The sequence below is a fragment of the Anabrus simplex genome, chromosome 1 (genome assembly GCF_040414725.1).
Source record: "Anabrus simplex isolate iqAnaSimp1 chromosome 1, ASM4041472v1, whole genome shotgun sequence".
NCBI lineage: Eukaryota > Metazoa > Arthropoda > Insecta > Orthoptera > Tettigoniidae > Anabrus > Anabrus simplex.
The window spans coordinates 1,115,569,825-1,115,593,789 of record NC_090265.1 but is presented as its reverse complement, the minus strand read 5'-3'; the positions used below and the strand labels follow the sequence as shown (position 1 = coordinate 1,115,593,789).

The 23,965-nt window shown below is 36.7% G+C and overlaps 1 protein-coding gene across 1 annotated transcript in view; it reads left to right on the top strand.

Moving 5' to 3' along the window:
* Window positions 1-23,965, top strand: part of sds22 (protein phosphatase 1 regulatory subunit sds22) — a 214,026-nt gene that overhangs the window by 35,947 nt on the left and 154,114 nt on the right. The window contains exon 4 of the mRNA XM_067137327.2: window positions 15,154-15,350. Coding sequence (XP_066993428.1) covers window positions 15,154-15,350 — 197 coding nt within the window. The remainder of the gene's footprint in view (window positions 1-15,153; window positions 15,351-23,965) is intronic.

Here is a 23,965-nt window from a genome sequence, read left to right as displayed (position 1 = left end):
TAAATTTTATATTAGAATCTATATTGTTTAAATTGTTGAGGGTGGTAGCTGCATTTACCGTTCTGTCATCTAGAATAACCAGAGTGTCATTGACAGGTCTGGACCAGAAAAGTATGTTTGAGAAATTATTGTTATTAATTGCCGTTTTTGTTATTAATTAATTTTCAGTCGAAAAAATCCGTAAAAAACACTATTGAATTAATAAAAAACTGAACAAATTTAAAATACAACCGTTTCACACCCTTCATTCATTTGATATCAACAATATGTATCCCAGCATTAACACTAAAAAACTCCTTCCCGTAATTCAAAATAACCTAAAAGCACATAGTGGGCTAAGTAAACTCGAGATCCAGGATTTCATGCAGGTCCTAAAACTAGTGATTCACAACAACTATTTCACATTTGACAAATGTATATACCAACAAGATAGACTGGCTATGGGGTCGCCGGCCTCAGGAATTTTGGCAGAGATATACATAGATTCCCTAGAAGACAGCAATTAATAACAATAATATCTTCTCAAACATACTTTTCTGGTCCAGATATGTCGATGACACTCTGGTTATTCTAGATGACAGAACGGTAAATGCAGCTACCACCCTCAACAATTTAAACAATATAGATTCTAATATAAAATTTACATTGTTGTCCGAGTCCAATAACTCAATAAATTTTTTGGACCTTACAATTAAGAGACTGCCTTCCTCACTAGAACATAATATCTACAGAAAACCAACACAAACAGCGACAACTATCAGAAGAGACTCCACACACCCATACACACGTAAGTGCGCCACTTACTACAGTATGGTAGACCGAACATTAAAAATACCGTTATCTAAGGAAAATCTAAAGAAAGAACTGAATACCATACGTGCCATCGCCAAATATAACGGATATAATTCCTCATTCATAGAATACATTATCAACAAATGTAAACACAGACTAAAGTCAACATTAACAAAGAAAGACCTAACCCCGCCCTATATGCCACCTTCACTGTCAATGAAAACATACACAGTGTAACTAACATCTTCAAGAAACATAATATTAAAATTTTGTACAGAACCAACAATAGAAATATAGAAATAGTGCACAATGCCAAGTCAATAAACAAATCCGACATTCACGCAAAGTCAGGTGTTTATCGTTTCAAATGCAATAACTGTTTTTCCTCATACATCGGACAGACCGGAAGAAGTTTCAAAGTTAGATACCTAGAACACGTCAATGCCATTAAGTATAATAGGTTTTCTGCAATAGGCCAACACATACATGACTCAAAGCATAATTTCACTACCATAGAACAAGACCTAGAAATTCTCAAGAACATAAACAAAGGCCCTTTACTCGAAGTTACGGAAAACTGTTTTATTCATTTAGACCAATTTTTCAATCCCAATCTAAACCTCAATGAAATTTCAGAAAAACCTAATATTCTTTTCGACTTCCTAATCGAAGCCTTTAGAGGCATCAAATCCACGAAGAAGAAATCGATCTTTTAACGCTCTGCACAATACTCTCCTATGTCGCACACTACCACCACTCCATCCCCCGACCTGCCTTAAACTCCGCCTTTCCATCCCTTCCACTCCCCTCCTCTCTCCTTCCCCCCCTCTTTCCTTTTCCTGCCCCTCCCACCTCACCTCCACTCACACTCAACTTACTCACATCCATCTCACTCATCCACAACCCTTCTCACAACACACAACCAGCACGCTGAACAAAGTGAGTCCCATATTCCATCACATTCGGCCGCGAACCCATCTTTAGCTATCCATTTCATTAACCTAGCTTTTCTTCCTTTTAAGCTTCATCACCTATATTGAGCTGAGACGACCTCAAAATTCAACATTATTCAACCACTCAATGTCAGGTGTACCGGCCTTAAACAAATATTTGATGGTCTTGCCAACCACACACAACACTGGACCTGGACTTAGATATCTCCATTGATAACAACAGAAGAGTGGACAATTTTACCGCATCATTTTATTATTACACTAAGACTTTTACTCTCATTCATCAGACCAATTTTATTGTACATTACCTATCTGCCTCATTAGACTATAACGCCTCTATGCGTTATATTATACCATCATATTTTACTCATTATTCATCTAGCTCTTAATGTAAAAACAGTCAATCATGTATCATGTATACAATTTTATGTTATGTACCCTGCCCACTTTGTGATTTCTAGCTGATGATGACGCCATTAAGCATCGAAACCGGTACTAGTAATAATAAATAACATGTTGTGAATACCTTGTACAACACACTTTGTATTGAATAGGTTGAACCTTCTTTAATTCTAATTGTGAATCTCGGGTTCAATATGGGAAAATGTTCTTAACTTATAATGACACTATAGGAGGTTGTGCTTGGTGAGCATTACTCCAGTTGATGCCAAAGATCAGAAGGGATGGGAAGCAAAGTGCAGAAAAACAGACTTTGTAATTATGTGGGATGAATGGTAGGCAGAAGAAGAAGGATGCCACTTCCACGAGCTATTTGCCCTTCTCTCACCTGCTTTAGGATGTGGAAGAAAGTTTTCTGGGCTGATGCAAAAACCTTGTAATCTTGTAGATTCATCTTTTTTTGCACTGTCTTCAGTCTCATTCACAGTTCCCACAAGTAAGTTGCTAGTGAGGTCTGGGGACTCTGATGTTTCTTTGGCTATCGCTGCTGGTTCAAATGATGTTGAAGGCTGCAAATTCTGAGAATTAGTTGAACGGCCAAATTCCTGTGGCCTTGAAGCCATTTGGGGTGAATGCTTGTGAAAATGTCTTTCCAACCAACTGAGCAACATGATATATCATGATCAGTTGTCCCGGTTTTTCTATGGTGAGGTAGTTTGTGCAATGTGTATTATAAAACCTTTTGAAACATTCAAGGTTGGAGTCTATAGTAGCAATGTGGAAGAAATCTTAAAATTACAATCCCATTTTCTCTGGCATAAAGAATGACATCACGAGACATGTGGCTCTCATGATTATCAATGTAGGAGAACTTTACTTACACGAGAGCATCTAACATATTTCTGGAAGTGCTTCAAATATAAAAGAAAGTTTTCAGGCGTCATCCAACCAGAACTGTGTGTGGAATGATCATAACCCACAGGAGCCCCAAACAAGAATGCTGGATTTGTTTATCCACGTGGGAAAATAAGAAAAGGTGTGATACTATTCCCTAAAGCATTCACAGCATTACATACAGTCACTAATTGCCCTCTTTCACCCGATGTAACTAGGCCTACTTGCTTCGATTTCCTTAAAGGTTAGTTCAGGGGATTCACATGTTATGGCAATAGACCTAAAATAGGACTACAGTACTGGTAGCTATTTTTTACTGATCAGTTGCTAACCTCTATTGTCCATGAGACAAACAAATTTGCTGAAATGGAAATACAGCAAAATACTCCACTCCAGAAGAGATCTATCTGGTTTTCTTGGAGAGCTGTGACTTCAGAAGAGCTGAAGACATTACAAGACTGTCTCTGTTTGTTGATGAGATCTGCAATTACTGATGGAAGAAATCTTAAACAAGTGTCATGAGAAAAGAGAGAGGAAATGTGTAATTGGTGTAATTATCAACATGGGGATGAATAGTAAGGAAGAAATGCAGGATAATTTTAATGAAGACTGGTTGGATAAGCTACCAGGGCTCCATAAAGGCAATTGCTTTGAACACTTCCACACACTCAAGACATACTGTTAGGAAAGTGAAAAACATTACTTTGTGTCTTGTAAATACCATACATTCATTAATTTTGTAGATCCTTCCTGTATATATTGTTACAACCAGTACTTAATACCAGGTTTTAAAATATGAAGAATGCTGACAGAAATAAATACAAGTTGGGAGAAATCAGGACTTACAAATAATTTGAGTGGGAAGAGTTAATGAAGAAATCTCTAAATTATAAAAGAGGTATGGTAAACAGGGGAACTTAGGATAATTGACCCAGGTACTACTTTTTTATTTTTAGGAATTTTTTAATGGTATAAGCAAATTATTGAATAATGTAATCTCCTTGTCCCCTGTTATTTTAATCTGTAAAGAAAAACTTATGATACTTAGAAAATCTAAAGCAAAATATCCATTACAAGACTGTCTCTGTTTGTTGATGAGATCTGCAATTACTGATGGAAGAAATCTTAAACAAGTGTCATGAGAAAAGAGAGAGGAAATGTTCATGGTCTACTACTTAAATCAAGCAACAATAGAACATTTTTCCAGTACCTAATCACTGCATCGGATGACCAGTAATTGAACTGTTGCAGCATTTTCAACTCCACTACTTTCCAAAATGTATTACACAAAGGGACATTGTATTGCATAGCCTTATATGGATCAGGACATATAACTTTTATAATATGTCCATGCATTTTGCATCAGATAAATAATTTGTTGTAAAATATATCCATACATTTCCATTTTTTTATGAACAACCTCCTATATTTACAGGCTGCCACTAAGAACGAGGTAAAACATATCCAATTTTACGTATACAATTCTATTAATGAAGAAAACTCTAAATTATAAAAGAGATAAGGGAAACTTAGGATATTTGACCCAGGTACTACTTTTTTATTTTTAGAAATTTTTTAATGGTGTAAACAAATTATTGAATATTGCAATTAGATTTTATAATCATATCCCAAAAAAGAAAGTTTACATTCTAAATGTGTAAATTTCCATATTTGTTTATGTGCACAAAAAGGTCAACTATCCTTTGAGTTAATGATACTTGACCCATGTCTAATTATTTTCAGACAATGCTCAAACAAGGGTGAAATGAAAATGATTACAAGGACAGTGAAACTGCATTTATTATATGTCAGTTTCTAAAACTGAATTGTTCTGCATGCTACAAAGAAGTCCTCATGTCACATTAACATAAAATGTAATGGTTTCTATTAGCCTAAGCAAAGATACCTCTGTGTGTTATGCATAGGTTACTATAAAAATTTCTTACACTGTTAGGCTATTCAATGAGAAATTGAAACTGGTGTTTAAATTGAAAACTGGTAACTCTGTCATTTTTTACTGAAAACTCAAGAGGCTCTAGAACAGCTTGAATTTGCTCTGAATCAACCTCAGAGATATCATCACATTCCGGCCACTTGAATCGTGAACCACCTACACTTCTGGAAAATTTAACCACGAACACTTCAGGAGAAACTTCACTGACTTGCCCCACATACCTGCAAATATTTCTCTTCCCACAAAATTTCACAAACACCCAATCACCTATGTTTGGAATTTTTCTTGTGTGACTTGTGTCTTCATCCATCAATTCTGATTCAGAATTGAACATGCTCTAGATCAGATGCAGAACTTTCAGTTTCAGGAGACCTGCCAAAATTGCTTTCTCCTGTTCTTTTTCATATTTTCCTTTTCTGAAAACAGTCTTTTGCGTGACACTTTTTTCTTCAATTCTTCTTCCCTTGTCTTCTTTCTCCTTGTATTTGGCTTCGATTTCCTCTTTGGTGTATCAGTCAAAATAATGGTTTTATCATGTTTACGGCCCCCTTTTCTATTTGTCCTTCTCTCACCTGCTTTAGGATATGGAAGAAAGTTTTCTGGGCTGATGCAAAAACCTTGTAATCTTGTAGATTCATCTTTTTTTGCACTCTCTTCAGTCTCATTCACAGTTCCCACAAGTAAGTTGCTAGTGAGATCTGGGGACTCTGATGTTTCTTTGGCTATCGCTGCTGGTTCAGATGATGTTGAAGGCTGCAAATTCTGAGAATTAGTTGAACGGCCAAATTCCTGTGGCCTTGAAGCCATTTGCTGTGAATGCTTGTGAAAATGTCTTTCCAACCAACCAAGCAACATGATATATCATGATCAGTTGTCCCGGTTTGTCTATGGTGAGGTAGTTAGTTCAATGTCTATTATAAAACCTTTTGTAACATTCAAGGTTGGAGTCTATAGTAGCAATGTGGAGGAAATCTTAAAATTACAATCCCATTTTCTCTGGCATAAAGAATGACATCACGAGACATGCGGCTCTCATGATTATCAATGAGTAGGAGAACTTTACTTACACGAGAGCATCCAACATATTTCTGGAAGTGCTTCAAATATAAAAGAAAGTTTTCAGGCGTCATCCAACCAGAACTGTGTGTGGAATGATCATAACCCACAGGAGCCTCAAACAAGAATGCTGGATTTGTTTATGCACGTGGGAAAATAAGAAAAGGTGTGATACTATTCCCTAAAGCATTCACAGCATTACATACAGTCACTAATTGCCCTCATTCACCCGATGTAACTTGCCCTACCACTTTTATAATTTAGAGATTTCTTCATTAACTCTTTCCACTCAAATTATTTGTAAGTCCTGATCTCTCCCAACTTGTATTTATTTCTGTCAGCATTCTTCATATTTTAAAACCTGGTATTAAGTACTGGTTATACAGGAAGGATCTACAAAATTAATGAATTATGGTATTTACATGACACAAAGTAATGTTTATCACTTTCCTAACAGTATGTCTTGAGTGTGTGGAAGCGTTCAAAGCAATTGCATTTATGGAGCCCTGGTAGCTTATACAACCAGTCTTCATTAAAATAATCTTGCATTTCTTCCTTACTATTCATCCCCATGTTGATAATTACACCAATAAATGCCTTCAGCTCTTCTGAAGTCACAGCTCTCCAAGAAAACCAGATAGATCTCTTCTGGAGTGGAGTATTTTGCTGTATTTCCATTTCAGCAAATTTGTTTGTCTCATGGACAATAGAGGTTAGCAACTGATCAGTAAAAAATAGCTGCCAGTACACTAGTCCTATTTTAGGTCTATTGCCATAACTTGTGAATCTCCTGAACTAACCTTTAAGGAAATTTGTGTAATCCTGCATCACCCATTCTCCACGATCTCATGGATATGTGTGAAGTCAGCACGGTATGACTGGGATCGGGACGAGTCATAATACTAATGCCTCCTCCATGATTTCATGCGACGCTGATATCAATATCGTTTGAATCACTAATGGATATATCACTTTCATTGCCAGATTCAAAATTTTCATCACTTTCATGGTCACTGTCATCAAAATCAGCTGAAATAGACTCAAGAATCTCAGCTTCGGCCAGACTGTGCTCTGCCATGTTGCTTCACGTGACCGCTTTCAGTTGTCAGGGAAACGGAGCAATTTTGCCAAGCAAAGAGAAATTAAAACACTTCCATTTGGTTTCTTTCGGTTTCCGGAAGGGACCAGCACTTACGAAACGAAGTACAAAAGCCCTGCAATGCCAAGTAACCTAGCAACGAGTGGCGAAACATTGTATCGACTCAGGGTCGACACACGAGCTATAACGCTAAGTGACTGCTGTCGACCTGAGGTCGACACACGAGCGGAAAGGGTTAATAGAATTGCATAGTTAAAATACATTGTTTATTAATACATGAAAACTTGATGCTTTTTATAGGAAAACATGATTGGAGACAGAATTTTGTTTCCTCATCATCATCTCTTTAAAGAAGGAGGTTTTAAAGAAATATTTTCATTTTTACTTACACAGTATCTATATATATATAAAATAAGAGTTTTGTCTGTACATTGTTCAGAATTTGAAAAGAATGGTATTTCTGTATCGGTCATGTTCACAGTAACCAGGAAATGCACTTTTTACTGTTCCGTAATTTCTGTCTGTATGTATGTACACGCATTACTAGAAAACGGCCCAAGAGAATTTAATGAAAATAGGTATGCAAAGTCGGGGAATAAGTCGCTACAATCTAGGCCATAAATAATTTTATTCACGCTGGTAGAAATGGTAGTTTAGGGGAAGGCCTAAAATTTAATTTTTAATTATTTATGTTTTTAGTAGTCCTATCTTCATAAAAATTGGTATGCAAAGTCGAGGAATACATCGCTAAAATCTAGCCTATGAATAATTTTATTCACGCTGAGTGAAATGGTAGTTTAGGGAAGGCCTAAAATTTAATTTTTAAATATTTACGTTATTAGTGGTCCTATTTCATTGAAAATTGGAATGCAAAGTCGGAGAATGAGCCACTACAATTTAAGCTATAAGTAATTTTACTTACGCTGAGGGAAATGGCAGCTTAGGGGAAGGCCTAAATATAATTCTCAAATATTTATTTTATTAGTTGTCGTATTGATAAATACTACATAACCAAAATTACAGAGAATTAAATTTCCGACCATTTATGTCTGATACATTCTTACCGTACTGGCTATGATAACACAGATATTCATGAATTTGTATTTTTGTTGCCAAGTCCATTTCAACGCCGAGCCACAAGAAAATGGGTTAAAAGTATTTAATGAAAATCAGTATATAGAGTCAGGGAATAAGAAACTACAGTCTAAGCTATAAACAATTTTATTCATTCTGGATAAAATTGTAGTTTAGGGGAAAGTGCCTAAAATGTAATTTTTAAATACCTATGTTATTGGTCCTATCGAAAAGTACTATATAAAAAAGTTATAGAGAATACAATTTCCAATCATTTATCTTTTATTCAGTTTTACCGTACTGACTATGATAAGAGCGGTATTTCAGATTGGGAAGAAAATGAAATGTGAAGGCCTATAATATCGAAAGTGCATAACATTGATCAACAATAACATTACATTGACCATTGTTTATTGTGATGTTCTTTGTCTCTTATGCTGCCTCTCAACTCCGATAGATGGGATTACTGCTGCGTACTGAGTATAACAGTCTGACTGAATATTGGCGGGAAATAGCTGGGGAGTTAGAAAACTTTCTTCTTTAGCATGCCATTCCTCTGGTTCATACATTTTCTGATACAGCTGGTTCGTAACACACTGGATCATCATAGTATTTCGGCTATTCGATCCCTACTCTGACGCGCTGTTTTGAATGAGCAGTGTGCATACGTAAGGCAGAGCCTTACTTGGTGGCGGTGGCGAATAACAATTTAGGCCTTTTCCAAATTATAGCACCACAATATTCACTAAGTAACTCAAAATTCAACTCTGAAACGAGCTGTTTCTTAAGAAAAGTTTCTTTCTCTTCATTTTTATTAAATTCTACATTCAATTTAATCCAAACTAGCAGTGAAGAGGGGGTTTCTCTTCTGGCTTGGAGGAAAAAATTACCTCCAAGTCAGATAGATTCCACCGCCAGTGTAGTGAATTGATATTTTCTGACTCATCGGCTACTCCTAGGAAACAGAATAGTAATTGGGCATAGTTTTTGCCCTGGGAGTCTCCACTATTCGACCTTCTCCCCGCCGAAGAGTGTTCACGGATCGCGGCTGTCTGCGGTTTGGTCATGCCAGGTCTGGAACTTTGGACTGTTAGATAGGCAGCGTAGTCCTGTTTGTTAAAAGTGAGAAAATGTGTGGTGTTTCATTTGAACGTGTATTTTGTAATATGAAAACATTGCTTTTAATCGCGCCATTCCTATTGATGTCATTGTATGTTGGGAAAACCACTAAGACAGTCTTTCTGAGGATGTAAAAAGGCATTATAATGAAAACATCCAAACCTGATTGTGACTGATGGTATGAAATTGGGTCTACCATTACAGTGAAAATTCCCTGACTCTTCATATGAGAAAAGATGTTTGGTGACCTCCCGTTGTGTTTCTAGGGTAACGTTAAGAGCTATACAATTTAAGACAATCTTGCTCACAACGTGTATACTACCTAACCTAGAATTCTGTATACAATGTAGAATTCTGTAGCGAAGCACGGGTACATCAGCTAGTTTATTGATATAAAAGAAGAGGCAATTCTTTATTGTAGCATGACTACTTGATATGTAAGGGAATGTGGGCATTTTATGAATAAAGGTAGAACAAACCTTGATAAAGAAGAAAATTAAGGTACACATGTATAGTCTTTCTCTTTTAAGGTGAGAAACAACTAGTTGGGGTGAAAGAAATAATTAAATTGCCATTTTCAGCAGTTTTTAATATTTATAATGTACAGAAAATTGAGTGCATTGAAAAAATAAATAAAATAGGATAACTGAGTATTTTATGAGACTTAAAGTACATCAGTATGAAGCATCTTGAATAATCATGCCTACTTTTTACCAAGGTTTATATTTATGCTGATAACCTCTAAATAATTAGAGATCAATTTCTGTACTCACTATCACCCTGCTGTATGAAGTGTGCTCTCCATATTGGTAGCCATAGCAGCTCCTGACATTGTTTACTGTATGTTTATAAAGATGCATTGGAAGTTGTAACTTTGATGTAGTATTGTGATTTTCTATTCTCCTACCACACAGTGGATTGTGTGAAGCATTTTGGGAAGAAATCTTCCTTGTGTAAATAAAGATTTAGGTTAAAGTAGTGATAATTTGTCTGCGGTGGAGGTGAATGTTGCTGGTAACATAACATTGTGCTGGCCTTGTTGTATGCATAAAGCTCAAATTAGTAGTGATTCTCCATCAGGTATATAGCTGAAGAAACAGCAGAGTTAATGATGGAAGAGATGAGTAAAAGAGCTTGGAGAATAAAGAGGAACATAAAGAGACCAAGAACACAGATAATTCATTTATGAGGCTGGAATTCTTTGAAAATTGCCAGTAGTAAGACATTTTATTGAGAAACTTTAGATCCATTTTTCTCATTTACGTATGTTTTTGTACTTCGGTACTACTTTTAAGAAAATTTGCAAACAGTATTCAAAAATGTATATTTATTACCTATTTTTACAAATAAGGTATGTTAAAGGTGCCTTCCAGAAAAATTAATAATAATAATAATAATAATAATAATAATAATAATAATAATAATAATAATAATAATAATATTTGCTTTAGGTCCCACTACCTACTTTTACAGTTTTCAGAGTTGTTTTTATCAAAATTTGACTTTCTACCTTCTTTGTTTTGTAGTGAATCCTCTGTTTGTTGGGCAGAGAAAATAATGCATGTTTCTGAACATTTTGTCAAGTATTTACCAATTTAGTCCCATGTTTCTTCTGTAAAAAAACATTCTTCTCTTTTTTCTTTGTACTGTTGTGGTCTCTCAGTCATATAACACTCATAAAGCCTGCTCTATTCATGTGTTGTGTTTTGAGTCATCAGTCCATAGACTGGTTTGATGCATCTCTGAATGCCAGCCTATCCTGTGCTAACCTTCTCATTTCTGTGCAACTACTGCATCCTGTATCTGGTTTAATCTGCTTGGCTTTTTCATACCTTGGTCTACCCCTACTGTTCTTACCATCTACACTTTCCTCAAACACCAACTGAACAAGTCGTGGGTGTCTTAAGATGTGCCTTATCATTCTATCTCTTCTCATCAAATTTAGCCAAATCGATCTCCGCTCACCAATTCAGTTCAGTATTCATTCGTGATTTGATTTATCCATCTCACCTTCAGCATTCTTCTATAACACCACATTTCAAAAGATTCTATTATCATTCTTTCTGAGCTAGTTATCTTCCATGTTTCACTTCATACAATGCCACACTCCAGACAAAAGTCTTCGAAAACATCTTTCTAATTCCTATATCAATGTTCGAGGTGAAAAAATTATTTACTTAAGAAAGGCCTTCGTTGCTTGTGCTTCTGCATTTTATGTCCTCCTTACTTCTACCATCATTAGTTATCTTACTACCCAACTAACAATATTCATCTACTTCCTCTAAGACTTCATTTCCTAATCTAATATTCCTGCATCACCTGACTTTGTTCGACTGCACTCCATTACTTTTATTTTGGACTTATTTATTTTCATATTTTATTCCTTCTCCAAGACTCTGCCCATATCATTCAGCAATTTCTCCAGATCGTTTGCAGAGTCACATAAAATAACAGTATCATCGGCAAATCTCAGGGTTTTGATTTCCTCTCCTTGGACTTTGATTCCCTTTCCAAATTCCTCTTTGATTTCCTTTATCGCCTCTTCTATGTAAACATTGAAAGGCAGAGGGGACAAACTGCAGCCTTGCCTTACTGCTTTGTGGATTGTTGCCTCTTTTTCAAAGCCCTCGATTCTTTTCACCTCAGACTGATTTTCATACAGATTGTGGATAATTCTTTGTTCTTGGCATCTGATCCCGATCACCTTCAGAATCTCAAATAGCTTAGTCCAATCAACATTATTGAATGCTTTTTCTAGATCTACAAACGCCATGTATGTGGGCTTGTTCTTCTTAATTCGATCTACTAAATTCAGACGTAAAGTCAGGATTGCTTTACGTGTTTATACATTTCTTCTGAAGCCAAATTGATCTTCCCCCAACTCAGTTTCAACTTGTCTTTCCATTCTTCTGTAACTAATATGTGTTGAAATTTTGCAGGTGCGGAATACTAAACTAATGGTGCGATAGTTTTCACACTTGTCAGCACCGGCTTTCTCGGGAATAGGTATAACAACATAGGCTGAAAATCGGGTGGCACTTCTGCTGTATCATACATCTTACACATTAAATGGAATAACCTCGCCATGCTGGTTTCTCCTAATTCAGTTGATAATTCAGAGGGATTGTCATCAATTCCAGTGGCTCTGTTCCTGTTTAGGTCTCTCAAAGCTCCGTTGAATTCTGACCTCAAAATTGGGTCTCCCGTGTCATCATCATCAACAGCCTCTTCTTGTTCCAGAACCATATCATATCTACGTCTTTACCTTGATACAACTGTTGGATATGTTCTTGCCATCTTTCTGCCTTGTTTTCTTTCCCCAGAAGTGGTGTTCCATCTGAACTCTTGATATTCATACACCTAGTTTTAATTTCTTCAATGGTTTCCTTGATTTTCCTATATGCAGCATCTACCTTTCCTAGCACCATACAACTTTCAACATTCTTGCACTTCTCCTTCAGCCAATCTTCCTTAGCTGTTCTACACTTTCTATCCACTTCATTCTTTAATTGCCTGTATTCCTTTCTGCCCTCTTCATATATATATTTTTTTTTTTCATTCTTGTATTTTTTGTAGTTCACCAATCAGTATCTACTGAGTTATCCATTGATCTTTCCTTTCTTCCTAACATTTCTTAACCAGCCCTACTGACCTCATTCTTCACGACTGTCCATTCTTCCTCTATTTTGTTTCCTTCAGCCTTTACATTTAGTCTTTGAGTAACATATTCCTTGAAACAATCCCTCACACTTTTTTCTTTCAACTTGTCTAGATCCCATCTCTTTCCATTCCTTCCTTTCTTCAATTTCTTCAAGTTCAGATGGCATTTCATGACCAACAAGTTGCAGTCACAGTCCACGTCTGCTCTTGGGAAAGTTTTGCAATCCAGCATCTGGTTTCTGAATCTCTGCCTAATCATAATAAAGTCTTTTTGATACTTTCCAGTGTCTCCAGGCCTTGTCCACATATAAAGCTGTTGTTTGTGGTGTTTGAACCAAGCACATTATTAGCAAGGACTAAATTATAATCGGTGCAGAATTCAACCAGCCGAATTCCTCTTTCATTCCTTTGTCCCAATCCGAATTCTCCTACTGTATTACCTTCTCTTCCTAGGCCTACCACTGTATTGCAGTCTTCCATTACAATTAGATTCTCGTCATGTTTTACATATTGTATGAAATCTCTCTCTTCATATATTCTTTCGATTTCTTCATCATCCGCTGAACTTGTAGGCATGTAGACCTGTACTATTGTGATGGGCATAGGTTTGGTGTCTATCTTGACAATAATCCTTTCACTGTACTGGTCATAGTAGCTTACTTGGTGCCCTATTTTCTTATTCATATTAAACCAACTCCTGCATTTTCCCTGTTTGATTTTGTGCTGATATTTCTGTAGTTACCTGACCCAAAATCCTGCTCTCCTGTCAACATATTTCACTTATACCAACTATATCTAACTTTAGTCTATCCATCTCCCTTTTCAGATTCTCTAACCTACCACAACGGTTCAAACTTCTAACATTCCGCGCTCCGACTCACAGTATGTCGGTATCCATCTTCCTGATGATTTCCCCCTGTCTTGCAGTTCCCACCCGGAGATCCGAATGGGGGACTATTACTTCCAGAATATATTATCCGGGTGGAAGCCATCATCAGCACATCATTCGTACAGAGAGAGCTGCATGTGCTCGGAAGTTAGTTACGGCTGTAGTTTCCCCTTGATTTCAGACGTGTAGCATTATCAACATAGCTAAGCCATGTTGAGTATTATTACAAGGCCGTATCAGTCAATCATCTAGACTGCCACCCTTCCAGTTTTCGAAAGGCTGCTACCTCCCTTTCGGTAATGTATTCGTTAGTCTGGGGTTCTCGACTAATACCCATCCGATATGGTTGCACCTGCAGCTCGGCTATCTGCTTCATTGGGGTACGTAAGCCTCCCCACCATGGCAAGTTCACATGGTTCGCAGGGGAGGACACTATTTATATCACTTTTGTATTTAAGTATTGTTTGAAAGGGGTCAGAAATTGCTTGATATATAACCAGAGAGGAAGTGAAAAATATAGTACTTCTGGCATAAATCTCCTCTGTTGAATGCTGTAGAAAATTTAGCCAGGCTACTATAATAGGCCTATGCTAATTGCTATACACTGGGTTTTCTTTTTATTCTTCTGCTATGAGTCAATGGTAGTGTGTCATCCTTCCGATTCCAACATTGCGAGTTCAAACCTGGCAGAGGCAGTCAGGTTTTTGAAGTGGAGAAAAAAGTCCATCCAATATTCCATGTTGTATGATGTTGGCGTGTAAAAAATCTGGTACACATTTATTGTTCACCTGACAAAATTAATTAACTCAGCTATGGGTTGCCCAAGATAGGTGAGTGTTTCTTTACCATCTGATGGAATAAAATGAAACGTCGAAATTGACGAGCAGACAGCGTGGATGGTGACAATTTAAAATGCCTACACATTATCATTTATTATTATTGCATGTTTAAAAAGATGCCTGTGATTCACCATCATAGATCTTAGGATAATTCAGTGTTAAAGGGACTCATTGATAGTGAGACTATAGATTTCTTTCTGCGTCCATTTTCATAATCATAACCATCATCAGTGATCAATGACTCATTTATATATCTTAAAACTTTGATCGCCATTCAATGGTTCTTAAAGAGGCTCATTGTAATTTGAAGATCTTGAGGCTGAACAAGTATTAATTTAGTAGAATAATTTGTTATGATACTAGAGCTTACATTTTGTTTTATTTAATGCTGTATACTGATTGTAACCTTTCTCCCTTATTTACAGGAACTTGATATGAATCATCAGAGAATATGTAAACTTGAGCACCTGGAAAACCTCACAAAAGTAGAACGCTTGTACATGCGCTGGAATCTCATAAAGAAAATTGAGAACTTGAATAGTTTAGTGACATTGAAAGAACTAGAGTTGTATGACAATCAGATCTCCTGCCTTGAAAACCTGGATTGTTTGGTCAACCTTGAGTATGTATTATCCAAAGAAGACACGTGTTTTAAAACTTTCATTTCAGAGTATTTGTTTTATTTTGTTGATATATTTCAACTATTAGGTTTTGAAGTGCCATTCGTGCTTAATATTTCCCAAGTGGTGTAAGTCCATATTTGCAGTTTTGAGATATTTAAAAGTTTGCATTTGATCTCACAGTAACCTACAATACATTTGTAAAATTTTCAAGTTCATTGAAAAAATAATAATTTATATGTAAAATATTGCTTTATAACATGGTAAACAGTACAATAACAATATAATATTGCTAAAACAAATTTGGAAGCCAATATTTTGTTACTATTCTACTCCAAATCAGTGACTAAATAGTCTTGGAATCATTTTATTACATTTAAGTTTTAGTTGGACAGATTTTCACTATTATTACAAGAGTAATCATTAATAAAATAACAGGAAATCAGACTGGATTTATTTTTATTGAAATAGAGAACATATATTATTGGGCCTTTTTAAAAATACGAGTATAAAAATAAAGTCTCCAATGGTAGCAAATAAAATAAGGACCACTTGTACTGGACTTACATCATTAGGTCGTCAAGTGTTGAGTCAGTTCTTTTACCAAACCATTTTTGAACTATGACATACACCCCTTTGTCAGTATATAATGGACCCCTTAAAATATTGATGATCGTCGCCATAAGACCTATCCGTGTTGGTGCGACGTAAAGCAAATAACAAAACAAAAATATTGATGTGTGGTGTTAGTCCAAAATCAACAGTTTTGGACCTACACCACTTGGGAAATAAATGGCTCATTTGTCCTGTAGATTTCTTTCTCTGCATTTGAAGTTGTGTAAGACTTTACCACCTAGTATTGTTGACATACTTAGAAGCTAACAGGAAAAATTATCTGTTGGATTGATGCATCAATTTATAGAAATTTTTTGCTATATCACAAAAATCTTGACCGTATTTTTATGCATTTGAGAGAAAAGGGAAATACAATCAAAATCAGTAACATATTCTCACACATTATCAGTGACTTTCTGCCAATGTGGGGACAATTTTTCAGTTCCATGTCTGAAGAAATCTGCTAGTTAGAAGTTTAAAGAAGTTGTCAAGCCAAATTTGAAGTGTGTTTTCTTTATCAAAGAACCTTTCTTGGATATTGTGGGATAGAAAAGCAAAAAGGTAGAAATCTGATGATGCAGGATCTCGGGGATAAGTAGGTTGTGGAAGAACCTCCCAACAAAGCTCGTGGATAACTACTTCTGTCAAGTAAGCGGAGTGCGGGCATGCGTTATTGTGTCACACTACAGTTAGTGTCTTCTTCCTGGTCAATTTTCTTGCATTGCAGCCACAAGGCATCTGAGCTGTTCACAGTTAACATCGACTGATGTTCTCAATTGTGGGAAACAGTACCCAGAAATATGATACTATCATTGTCCTATCAGACACTTAAGAATAGGTTGAAGTTTCTCCACTTGATACTCCGTCTTCTATAGTCCACAGATTACACTGGCAGTAGAAGCCCGCTACTGTATAATGATTACGGCATATAATGAGAACCCCGTTGTAATGACAGTTTTTGTGTGTCCCTTCAAAATTCCTATATTGAACTGTGTATTATCCTTTGGTTACAGCAAGAGCCTTATCACTGACACATCCTTTATTACAAGCTATTAAGCGTGCACGACTTTTTTGTTACCGATATTTATGCACCCAGCAATTAAATTGCATGCAGTCGATCATCTTCAGTATCTATTCCTCGCTATGTCCATTAGCAAGCTCTCTCGTCGGCATTCAAAGGCGATGCCGGAGTCAGTTAGTAATACCCGTCAACTGCTGTTCTGTAAAGGAAAATGGAAATGGAAGAGAACACGTTTTCATAATAAATGCGTAAATTACGTGTCTGATAGCAGTTGTTAGCTTGTTAAAAATAAAGGCTGAAGTAAACAATTGCTTAATTTTAATACTAAATACTGAAATTAAGTAAGAATGGGATACACCTCAAGATATGGTAGAATGCATCATTGATTTCAGAGGTTACTTTATATTTTCTCGCGTCTGGTTAAATTTCGGAACGGCTTTTATCACGTAAATTTATAACGAGAAGGTTATAATTTCTCTACTGGCACTTGAAATGTGTTTTCATAGTATATATAGTACGGTTAAGTTATGTTACATGACGCTGTTTGAATAAGAAAACTGAAGCATTTGCCACAAAATGCGATGTTCGGTATAGTTTTTTTACTATGTGCACTTGCGAGCTCTCTTGATGACATTCAAAGGCAATGTTGGAGTCGATTAATAACACCCATCGACTGCTGTTCCGTAAAGAAAATTAGAAATGAAAGAGAACATGATTTTGTAACAAATACGTAAATAATGTGGTCTATGGCAGATGTGTAACTTGTTAGAAATAAAGGCTGAGGTAAATGATTGCTTAATTTCAATACTCTGCACTGAAATTAAGTAAGAATATGATACACCTCATGATATGGCAGAGTGCATCACTGATTTCAGAGGTTAGTTGATATTTTTTTCGTATTGGGTTAAATTTCGGAGACGCTATTCCCATGTAAATTTATAGCGAGAATATTATAATTTCTCTACTGGCATTTGGAATATGTTTCCTTAGCCTATACATATAGTATGGCTAAGTTAGGTTAGGTTGATGCTGTTTGAATAAGAAAACTGAAACATTTGCCACAAAATGTGATCAGTCATCTTCGGTACCGTATCGTTTTCTCGCTGAGTACACTTGCAAACTCTCTCTTCGACATTCGAAGGCGATGTCGGAGTCAGTAATACCCGTCGACTGCTGTTCTCTAAAAGAAAATTCAAAATGATAGTGGATAACACGTTTTCGTAATAAATGCGTAAACAACATGGCCAATAGCAGTTTTTAACTCATTAGAAATACAGGCTGAAGTAAACGATCACTTAATGTAATGTTATATGCTGAAATTTAGTAAGAAAGTGATACACCTCAAGATATAGCAGAGTACATCACTGATTTCAGTGGTTAGTTTTTATTTTCTCGCGTCTCGTTAAATTTCGGCAAGTCTATCCCGATGTAAATTTGTAGCAAGGAGGTTATCATTTCTCTACGTGAGCTTGAAATGTGTTTTCATCATACATATATGCTTAGGTTAGGCGATGCTGTTTGAAGAAAATTAAAATGTTTGCCACACAGGCCTCCGGAGTGATACTATAATTTTTTAGAATTAAATTACTCATACACTTTCACATAGTATCAGATTTTGAAAAATAACAAACAAGTAAGCCATAGTGTGTATGTCATCCGCGTAAACATAGGTTTTGAACAAACTGATTGCCGTTTCACACCGATTTTAATCTTGGGGTGGTGTTGCCCCGACTTTTACGAAAAATCGGATATAATGACAATCCACTATAGCGAGTAAATTTTTCGCCATTATGAATTCTCGCTATAACAGACTTCTACTGTACTTTCTCCAAATATACAAAATTAAAAGTTTATCCTAAAGTACAATAATATCACTGCAACTGATAAACAGACTCCTAGCTACTGCACTGTTGCCAGGCCTAAAACAAATCCTACCAACTTTTGCATAAACCCAGTATATACTGTATGTAATCAAAAGGGCAAGAATAACTACAAATGTATGTGTACCGTCAAAGACAGGAAACTAGTGAGAAAGATAGAAAGATGCTTAGCACAAGACCACTCTGGACTGTTCTCATGTTAATCCTTGTTTGTTTTTTATTAACCCTAGAACTGCGGACCGTCTTCCAGGAAGACGGTGTGCTGTTTGGTTAAGTGTGGTCGTCTCCCTAGGAAATGGTCTAGGAATTCAAATATAGTACTACTGTTAGCCAACAGATGGCACTAATTTCAAGCCATGCTGGTTCCCGATGCTTTTATCTTTTGTAGCGAAAGACTTTGGCAAACAAATGACAATATGCAGGCTATTATTTGGCTGCAGAAGTGGAAGTACTTTCATGTTGACATTGAGGTTGCATTGAGCAAAATGGCAGCCAACTATGTTGACGGTTCAGAAATTGAACGCTTGATTTTTTATGATTTGTGTCATAGTATGGACGATGACAGTGATTATTGTGTGGATTCGTATGAAAATGAAGATGGTGAAAGCAGTGGCAGTGATACCGGTGAATAGGATGTCCTGCTAGTTATGGACATCCCCCTCAATGCAAGTGATAGTGATCATGTTCCTACAGACAGTGTAAACATGCCTAATGTTAGTCATGAAGGATACCGAATCCTTTAGTGTGTGCTTTATGGGAATTTACTGCAGCACTTGACAGGTAAACCTGCAGCAGTTCTAGGGTTAATAATAGAGCGGTGTGTGATAGCTGAGTAACATTGTCACCGGCTTTTCACCAGATCAACCACAGTTCAAATCCTGGAAAATGTATGTGGGATTTTTAAAATGAAAAGTCACCTCCCTGTGAAACATGCAAAACTCAAAGTGTATCCACAAGTACAACAGTATCATTCCAAGTGATAAACAGACTCGTAGCTACTGGAGTGCTGCCAGGCCATAAACAATTCCTACCAACTTTTGCATAAACCCAGTATATTCTGTATGTAACAGAATGGGCACGAATAACTGTACAAATGTATATCTAACCTCATGTAAAACTAGAGGTCTGTGGCTATGATCATAACATCAACAATCATGTAAACCTATAAGCTTGCTTTTCCTATTAATACTTCAGTAGAAATAAGAGTGATGTAGTCAGACCAAGGTATGAATATGACAAGCAGATAAGAGCAGATGTAGGATGCAGCAGTTATCTAGAAATGAAAAGGTTAGCACAGGATAGGGTGGCTGCATCAAACCAGTCTATCGACTGATGACTCGAACAATAACAGTCATTGTTATGAGAACAGATAGAAAGTAGTAACTTACCTATTAAGAAATTGGCTGATGGCTTGCATGCATCAGAAGGAACATTACTAAGTTCAAAATTGTCTTTACAATATCATTAGAATAGGGAAGATGGAAGGGAAGGACTCAGGTTAACATGTAGGTACTTGGATTTTGCTAGGTTTGGAGAGGGGTGTGAGAAATACAGAAATGGGTAAGAAAGAGATAAAGGAATGCCATCTGATGCTGAATCTGGGTGTTCCCTTAGATGTAAGTACAGTAAAGCATAATTTGTTCTGTAAATGTGCTTGTAATCCATATCTTATATTGAAGCAAAAATTTCCCATAAGAAATGATTGACAAGTCTGGCCTTCAGATCCCAAGTTGACGTATTTGATCCTGGCTCAGTCTGGTGGTATTAGGTGGTGTTCAAATACGTCAGCCTCATGTCAGTAGATTTACTGGTACGTAAAGGAACTAATGTGGGACAAAATTTTGGCAGCTCAGCGTCTCTGAAAATCATCAAAGTATTTAAAAGGATGTAAAAACCAATAACATTATTATTCTGATTCAGTAGGGAGATTTTGAGCATCAGCTGGTTTGAGCACATTAAAAACAAAGAAAAAAATGTTGTCACTGCTAACTCATAGAAACTGGTTTACAGAAAATTATATTCTCCTATTCTTTAGTACCTTCATGAGTCTAATGGGTACTAGCTACTATTTTAGGAATGAAAATAACTTGAAGGTATTGTCTTCGTAAGTCTTTATGTATTTTTTTTAAATCTAGGGTAATTTAGGGTAAAATTTTGATAATGTTAAGGTAATTTAATTTTTGCTTGGTGGCAATACTGCCCCTGTTGTTTTCATTCGTATTGTAAAGCGACATATGTAGTGTGCATGTAAACTTTCTTCCATCGGCAATTTGGATTAAAAGAAGCGACAGCAGTTTTCTTTAAAAGAAAAATGTGAAACACTTCTGGAAGTGAAGAAATGAGAGATAGCAACAATACCTATTTTTCTAAAACAGAAAAGATAGAACAGAATATTGGTGCCAATGCCTTTGTTCCACAGCAAAAGAAGATGAGGGCAGCAGACTACGAAGAGGTGGACAAAGCCGTTTATACAGGGTTTGTTGAAATGCAGACCAGAAGCATTCCAATCGATGGCCCTCTGTTATGTAAGTATGCGTGATCCTTTGCACATTCACTTGGGTTTCCCGAATTCATGGAGAGAAACCAAATTGAGATAACCGGGTGGTCCCAAACTTACGACGACTAAAACATGCTAATGGCAACGATACGGATACGATATTGGAACATGGAATGTTAGAAGTATCTTTCAGGCTGGGGCTAGTAGAAAATTGGAGGAGGAATTACTTAAACGTCAGATAGATGTCGCAGTATTACAGGAGATAAGATGGAAGACAATCAAGGTGGTAGATCTACAGCACTACATTTTGTTCAATAGTAGGGAGGAAGAAAATAGAATAGGAACAGGTTTATGGTCAAGAAATCGGTCAGTCATAATATGATTTAATATGAAGCAATAAGCCCCAGACTATGCCGGTTAAGATTGAAAGGGAGATTTGCCTACATATCACTAGTTAAGTGTCCATGCCCCAACAGAGGGTGCCGAAGAGGAAGAGAAAGAACAGTTCTATGAAAACGTGGAGCAAGTATATGACAAGTTGCTCAAGTATGATGTTAAAGTTGTCCTAGGGGATTACAATGCCAAAGTAAGCAAAGAGAAAGAAAACCACCCAATGCCAGGAAATCACAGTAAACACCAAGAATCCAATGAGAACGGATGGAAATTGATTGATTTTGCCTTTATCAAGGAGTTGGTGATTAAGATCACATGTTTTCTCCATAAGGAGATTCATAAAGAGACATGGATATCACCAGAGAGTCTGACAAAGAACCAGATAGACCCTTTGCTGGTAGATGCACAACATGCCTCCAATATAATGGATGCGAGAAGCATGCGTGGTGCAGACAGTGATTCAGATCACATACTGGTGAGGATCAAGTTCCAATAAAGACTGGCAATTAAACCCAGGGACAGAGCTGAGCAGAGCAAGGTCTATAATGTAGAACTGTTATGGGATGAGAAGAAGGAGGAAGAGTATAGAGACTGGCTGCAAAGAAAACTACAGATGGGCAGAAATGGGGATGTGGACATCAATACAATGTGGGAAGAAACCAAGCTAGTAATAAATACAACAGCGCAGGAAGTACTTGGAGAAAGAAGGGAACAGAATAGAAATAAATGGTATGACGAAGAAGTGGGTAAGGTTCTGGAAGGGAGAAATCTGGCCCGACAAAGAATGCTACAGAGACCCACTCAAAATAATATGGCAGTTTTTAAAGAGAAACAGAGAATAGCAAATACATTGATAACGAACAAGAAAAGAATACAAGAAAGGGAGAGAGTGGATGAAATGCAGAAGAATTTTGAAAACAAACAAGGTAGAAAATTCTTCCATGGAATTGGGCAAGTAAAGAAGGATATCATCCTGGAGTGAATATGCTTAAGGATGAGACTGGTAGACTGATTATTGGGAAATAATGTTTTCTGGAAAATTGGGCAAAATATTACTTTCTGTCAGACCAATAAATGAAGAAAGAGAAGGATCAGGTAGTATGGAAACTTCAAAGAGAAATGAGGAGGGGGAATGTGGAGATAAGTATGAGGGGTAAGAGAGGAATGATGAGAATGGAGATGAGGATGAAGACGATATGGGATCACCATCGATTGAAGAAGTAAGAGAAATTATGAAACAGTTGAAGAATAGTAAAGCCCCAGGGAATGACCTCATAACGGCAGAAATGGTTAAACATGGAGTAGTGTTGGTGAGGAGAATACATGAGATAATTAAAAAGGTATGGGAAACAGGTAAAATGCTGGAGGACTGGACTCTAGCAAATATATGCTTTATACATAAGAAGGGGTCACGCTTGCAATGCAAGAATTATCGAGGTGTATCCTTACTGCGCATAGAGTACAAAATCCTCTCTACAGCCATAACAGAGAGAGCTAGTAGTAGAGCAGAAAGAATTGTAGGGGAGTACCAAGTTAGTTTCAGACCTGGAAGATTGACGATGGACCATATTTTCACCATGAGAATGACTCTGGAAAAGACATACAAATACAACTTTTGACTAGGACATCTTTTTATAGATTTTAAACAAGCCTATAGCAAAGTAAAGAGATTGACATTACGGGAAACAGTGAAGGATTTTAAATTCCCACAGAAGTTAAGAAGATTGACGAAGATGACCCTGGGGAACAGCAAAAGTGCAGAGAAGTCTGTCAAGATCTTTCAGAACCGAAGAAGGCCTAAGGCAAGGAATCCCTTATCACCAGTGTCATTTAATGTACTGCTGGAGAAAGCTGTAAGATCAATAACTACTAATCAGGGTGGTAATATTTACAATAGACTGATCCAAGTTTTCGCTTATGCAGATGGTGTGGTGATAACTGCTAGAAGTAACGAGGCAATTACAACTGCCTTGAGGGAGCTGAAAGATGCGGCTGGGTCTTTGGGTTTGGAGATAAGTGAGGCTAAATCTAAATATATGGTAACGGAGAGAAGTGAAAGGAACACGGAGAAACTCCAAGTGGATGATTACACCTTTAAAGCAGTAGATAGCTTCACATATCTTGGGTCCGTAATAACATCAGAAAATAAAGTTGAGACAGATCTTGTAAATCGTATTAAGGCTGCCAGCAGATCCTACAGAGCACTGTACC